Consider the following 6,755-nt stretch of genomic DNA (forward strand, 5'->3'; position numbering starts at 1 on the left):
GCCCGCCCCTGTTTAACTACGACTACCTGCGCTGAGCTTGCCAGAAAGGCTCTTTAGTGTTGTCTCATAAAGGTGTGAAAAAAGAAAAGAAATACTTTACAAAAAGAACTATTTATTATTACTAAGTTATTTTTATTTACTTAAGTGTAAAACCATATAAATATTTATCTACAGAAATTGAACTCTTCTTGCCTTCATGTTTGCGAAATCTGCTATCAATTTTCTTGTATCCAAGCTGTCTAAGATTTCATGTTCAATTGAAACTATAGCTATAAACTAAATTACTTAGTCTTTGCTGGTGCATTGTTGATCTTAAATTAATTAATTAATTAAATAGTTTTTTATAATTTTTAACTTTGAAAAGGACCTTTCACCAAATGCAACTGAAACCGGCAATGTAAGTAATATTCTTAGTGCTATTGCTGTGTTTGGAACTGTTGAAATTAAGTCATTAGTAAAAAGATATTGTAATGGGGTTTGTGGATCATTAGACTGGTTTTCTGGAAAATGCAACTTTAAAGTATTGATTTCATTAAACAAATAAATACTGTCAATGTCTGTTTCACTACTTGAATAGTCTTTAAGCTTCAGATTTAAATCCTAACCAACTTAAAATATCATTAATTATACTTCGACCCATGTCAGAAGAATTATTAACAAAATAATTGCAATTTGATATGCAATAGAACTGTTCGAATGCATTTGAAGGAAGCTCTGTAGGGATTCCCTATTTTCGCCAAACCTGTCAACTTCTGTCATACAGCACGACTATTGGTACTTGGCTTTCGGGTGCCCGCCAGATGGTTCAACCTGCCGACAGACGTTTCGCATTGCATCTTAATTCTGATAAATGCCAATAAAGGTGCTGTTAATGCTATAATATAAATAAGAATATAGTAATTGTGCGCCAGTCGGATTTTTTTCTCCATGCGAAGACATTTCTTATGCTATAAGTTAGGGTGGGTATTATGACAATGACTAATTATTACGTAACCGATCGCTCGATTTGCCGCCCCCTGGACGCCCGTGTGCAATGCATGCCTTGCACGCCCGCTTATGGCGGGCCTGAATCTACTCATGATTCACATAATCGGGTGAGGGCAGCCAAATATCTAGCAGTCAGGCAGCTAACAGCCCAGTACCGGTCCTGAATAGAATTGGATGCGTTATACGTGTAGCATCCACCCAAGGTCCTAGGCTTCCACCAGCTAAACCGGGTGAGGTTGGTGCTCTGTAAAACGCATGCACGAATCTGGCTTTTTGGATGCTGACAACACAGCACTTCCACTCTGCCACTAATATTCGAATATACAATAGCAATCTTATCTTTTTTTCACGTGTAGTATAGAAATTTGTAATAAGATACATAATGCGGTTATAATAAAATATTGTGCAATTATTTTCATATAATCAAAATTAATATGTATTTATTTTTTAGAAAATACAAGGGAAGTGGCACATCCACCACTTCCAATGACGGCACGCCACTGCATGCCACATTGTTAAGAAATTTTACGTGACACATATACCAATAACACAGAAGCTTAATTAATGTAACACTTGTTTGGGTAGCTATGCCTTCACTTTAGTCTGTCATAGAACTTGGAACCAGTATCAACTGAACATGACATTTGCAAAAAAAAACAAAAATAATNAATAATCTAATATTTAACAAAAATATTTAAAATCCACATGAATAAAATTTAATAATTTAATTAATAAACTATTGTATTACTAACCAGCAGTATGTAAAGGTGTTCGTCCATTATTACTTATGTTGTCACAAAGTAATGGTTCTAGCTTTAACAGATAAGTAACAATATCCAAGTGTCCTTCTCTAAATTATTAAAAGAATTTCATTTCATTAACATTAATTAAATGAATTATTATTATTATTATACTGTTAAAAATGTTGTTAATTTAATTCATAGTTTAAATATTAAAATTATATAATACATAAAGTTATTAAAAGCATTGAAGAAATTTCTTCAATGTGTCGTTGGCATTGCTTCCATAGCAACAGAACTTATTTTATTCTACTATATTACTGAAGATGAGCATTAAGCTTAAAAGTGCTAGAACATTTTTGTTCAATGTTTTAGAATTTTCATGCTCCATTAAAGCATGTCCTACCTTAATTACTATTTTTCATGAAACTGTATCATTGTGTAATGTAAATTATTAACAGAAAAAATAGCTGCATAAATAATATTTAGAAAAATATAGGACTGACAAAACAGATCTGTAAAATCTCAATAAAATTTGAAACAAAAATTGAAGAGTTTTAATAATATAATTTGATTCAATTTATACAGAAACTATAGTTTTCTGTAATAGTATATATAAAATGATTTTATGTCTTACCTACAAGCAATATGAAAAGAATTCCATCCATCTTTATTTCGAAGTTTTGGATCAGCTCCAGCTTCAATAAGACATTGAATAATTTTTAAATTATCTTTAGTACAGGCTAACATTAGAGGTGTCCTAAAATTATATACAATAAAATTTATTTTAATGTACTGTATAAATATTAGTGGATTAAATAAATACTACACTTTAATAAGAAAACTTTTCAGTGTGTAAAAACAATAAACTTGCTCTATTTGATTTTGTGCTAAATTTCAGCAGAAACTTCAGAAATTATTATTATGTTTACTAATTCTGTCTGCATTTATGCCATATTTTAAATATTTGTGTTTCTAATGTAAGTTCTCTTTGGTTTAAAAGAGTGAGAAGATTGCTCTTCTTTCCTAATGCATTGACACAATAAAAAAATATATTTCTGAAAATGTTGAATAGTTCACTGTTACTTAGGACTAAGATAAATGTAAAAAGAGCTTCAGAGCAGAGTTGTAACTAGGTAGGTACAACAGATGCACAGACACAGGGCCTAAAACAAAACTAATTACAGCACTGTTACAAAGTATCAAATTTGAGCAAGCACCTAAGGTGACATCTAAAAATCTTTATTTTTGGTAAACACAAAAATGTTTCACTTAGAAGAGTTTACCAACCAATGCCAAATTCTATAGGGCTAGACATGGCTATATTACTAAATAAATAGTTCTAAAATTATTTTCTTCCAGTAGTTTTAATTGTTAATTTAAATAATTTTAGAAGTTATAATTATTAAAGTTATTAAGAGATGGTGCCTAACACCTCCCTCTAGTGCCAAATTGGTTGCATTATTTAGTAATATAGTCATGTCTAGCCTGATAGAATTCGGCATTGGTTGGTACCTAGCTTTATAGTATATCAGGTTTAGCAATGTTGTTTGTTTACAGAAGAGTTTACTTTTTCATTTGAGAATATACTGTATAAATTAATGTTTTTGCATCATTTTTCTTTTATTTTGAAGTTATTTTAATGAATGTAGCAAATACTATATCTAGACTGAAAATTGATAAAAATGTATGTTCACTTTTGAAGCAATGATCACTTTCTTGTTTCATCATGCCTGGAAAGTTTAACTAACTGGCTGTAATTGGAAAGTTTATAGAATTTTGTGGAATTCTGGCTTTCATGATTTTACTGTATTTATTATTTCTAATTTGTATAATCTATGTTAAACTTTCTTTATATTTAAATGTCATGTACTTAACATGTTCTTTATTTAACTGACTACATGAATTTTTTTATATAATAAAGTTCCTTTAAATTTTATAACTTCATTATTAGAAAGAAAGTTAGAGAATTTTAATTAAACTAAGTAAAAAGAAATAACAGATTATTGTTTAACTTTTATAGTAAAATTCCAAAATATTTAACGAAAATAACTTACCAATCTGCTCGTTTCAAACAATCTATTTTGACTCCAATTTCCAACAAAAACTGTAAACATTTTAACTGTCCATACTGAGCTGCTTCATGAATAGGACGTTTTCCATCAAAATTTGACTGTTCAAAATCTGCATCATCCTTAAGATATCTGAAATTAAAATATTTTGTGTTTATAAATGTACAGTACCTACAATATTAACTTTAATTTCAAATGTGAAATAAGATTTTTTTATTTCTTAGTCCTTTAAACTGCAGATTTTTTTTATTTCTTAAAACAAATAAATTCTTTCATTAGTTTAAAACTTTAAAACAAAATTTATAATTATAAAAATTTTAAGCTTAATTTAATTAATTAATACCAACATTTTTTGAATATTTTTTAATGAATGCATTTCCAACAGTAGAGATGGACAGTAGTTAACTACTAATGTAATTACACTACATAATTAACTACTAATTATAATTATTGTCCCAATTTAGTAATTAAACTACTAGTTACCCACATGCTTTAGTTTCAGCAATTGTAGTGTTTGAAATTTTTATATTGTCAGTTGATGAAAGTCAAATTCAGAAAAATACAACAATCACATTTCACTAAACTGTCACACACATCTAAGAAAATATATGGCTTGTTATGTAAGTATATTTTTTTTATTTTGTTTTTTGCTTGTATTGAATTATTACCCTACTTCTTACATTAAAATAGTTAGCAGAAATTTCATGTAAAATTGGGAATTTAAAAAAAAACAATGAGCGTCTATTTATTGTGACATTGTCACTATGACAGGCTGCCAATTTTTGTCACAATGCTCTCAATTCTAGTAGAGTCTTGCCCCTGTACCTCATACTTTTCCTGTTAACAATAAAGCCATGCCTGTCAGCTATCTAACGTCATCCAGGAGAAAACTTTGAATTGAAATAATGTGACTTCCAGTCCAAACCAGAAATTCATAGGTATATAGTTAATTGGGCATAAGCTTTCTATATCTGGTCTTGACTTTCATCCATCTAACTCCATTCTTGATATTAAGGAAGAACAAACAACAGACAGACACCAGTGGGAATTTACATCTCTGCAAATTTTGAAAATTTGATTGTTATATAATGTTAGTTGAAGTGTTATATAATTACCAGCATGTAGAGTTTTTAAAATACAGCTCTATCCTTGGCAGTATGTAATGGAAAGGTCTGTTTTCCTTATTAGAACAAATTTTAACACCTAGATAATGCAGAATGTCTGATGAAAAATTTGAGACTTTATTCTTGATACATCAATTAAAAAATATATGTGTTAAATAATAAGAATGAAATGAAAACAAAACTATTATTTTAATCCAGTCTAATGTTTGTTTATCTAGTTTTAAGTAGTTTAAATATATAGTTACTAGTTTCAACTAATTTATAAAAACAAACTAACTGTATACTTAAAGAGTAGTTAAATTATATTGCTTTTTATACTAGTTAACTATGTAGTTAGTGCCCATCATTATCCAAAAGTTATTTGTAAATATGTATATATTTTTTAATAACGTTTTATTCAAAATTACAGCACATTTAAAAAATTCTAATGCTACCTAGCTTCAGTTTTAGACACATTTTGGAGAAGTAAATAATAATATTGAACACATGTCACCAGTGGCATGCCGTGACATTTGATGATAGGGAAGCTGTGTTTCTGTAAAAAGCCGACTTCCAGGGGCAGTCAGTGATGGTCTAGTGTCCATTCATATTTTTGTTCGATAAGCCAGTAAAAACCGTAGACTTCTCTAAATGTATTTTTAATTAATAGATTATCTAATGCACTTAATAAATAAGCAATATAATTAACTTTGTTATATTAGATTTAATAGATTCCCTACACCCTCTAAATGCCAATTCTTGCTTCAATAACATCTACTAATTTAAATATAATAGATCTATTACCCGTAACTATCTTGTTATAATTTTCAATATTTATTTTATATTGTTTATTAATGTTAAATTCTATTCTAATTTCCAAATTGCTTCAATTTTACAAAAGAATCGATGCGAGATTTACAATTTTCGTGTCTTTTGCCAGCTTTACTCAAATTATTTAAATCGTCAAAGCCATTCTTATTCCACACACTAATTTTATTTTCAACCAGTAGGCAAGGCCAACAAATTTTGCATTTTTATGCATCCATAAAGCCATTTTATGTCTCTATAAATTTTATCGTGTAAATGTTGAACAAATTTTTATGTTGACGTATTTATATTTAATTTAGGCATTGGTCTTTCTCTTTTAATAATGTTTTCTTTTTCATTATATGGTCTTGAGCCAAAACTTTTTTAAAATAAATTTTCAATATCACAATTACATTCTAAATTGCTAGCCATAATATAAGGGCTAAAATTAAAAATAAAATTATAAAAACTTGCTAAAATAAAATGTGTGATGAATATACAATTATATGCCTGGTACAAAATATTCAATTGTATGAATATACTTTTAAAGAAAATTATAATTAAATATAGTTTTCTGAAGAAACATATGCAAAAATAATAAAAAAATATTCTTTACTTTTTAAATATTAAAACAATCCACTTAGTTAAAATTGCTCCCTACCAGTGGCTCACGGATAGAATCAGAGATGGTCTTCGTAGGTGTGCCAAATCCCAAGGGTGCCGATACCAGTTAATGTCAAATGCCTCTTTTGTCACATCACTAGGACACGACAGGGTTGTAAATTTTAAACGTTCCTCACCATAGCTGTAAAAATCTAAATTTGTTAAACTTAACAGTCATTTGTTTTCTAACTAATCTGTTTTAAGACCAGATGTCCACGGAAATTTCCAAAATTTACAACTTTTAGTCACTTTCATTGAACTGGAAAAATTTCTGTCTTTATTACATCTAATATTACGAAGAAATCAGTCCCACTGTACTCGGCTAGATATTGGTCCGGTTAGGCTTTTGTTTAAGTAAAATTCCGGCTCTTTCATCAGGGTTT

At 28.9% G+C, this 6,755-nt stretch overlaps 1 protein-coding gene across 1 annotated transcript in view; it reads right to left on the minus strand.

The window, feature by feature from the left end:
- Nucleotides 1–6,755, minus strand: part of LOC111618005 (ankyrin repeat domain-containing protein 16-like) — a 29,936-nt gene that overhangs the window by 19,637 nt on the left and 3,544 nt on the right. Inside the window, exons 2-4 of the mRNA XM_023359421.1 lie at nucleotides 3,785–3,931; nucleotides 2,365–2,487; nucleotides 1,740–1,837 (exon numbers count right to left, since the gene is read on the minus strand). Of these exons, the coding sequence (XP_023215189.1) occupies nucleotides 1,740–1,837; nucleotides 2,365–2,487; nucleotides 3,785–3,931 (368 nt within the window). The remainder of the gene's footprint in view (nucleotides 1–1,739; nucleotides 1,838–2,364; nucleotides 2,488–3,784; nucleotides 3,932–6,755) is intronic.

The sequence above is a fragment of the Centruroides sculpturatus genome, unplaced genomic scaffold (genome assembly GCF_000671375.1).
Source record: "Centruroides sculpturatus isolate CEXI.00-Female unplaced genomic scaffold, Cexi_2.0 scaffold36, whole genome shotgun sequence".
Classification (NCBI taxonomy): Eukaryota; Metazoa; Arthropoda; class Arachnida; order Scorpiones; family Buthidae; genus Centruroides; species Centruroides sculpturatus.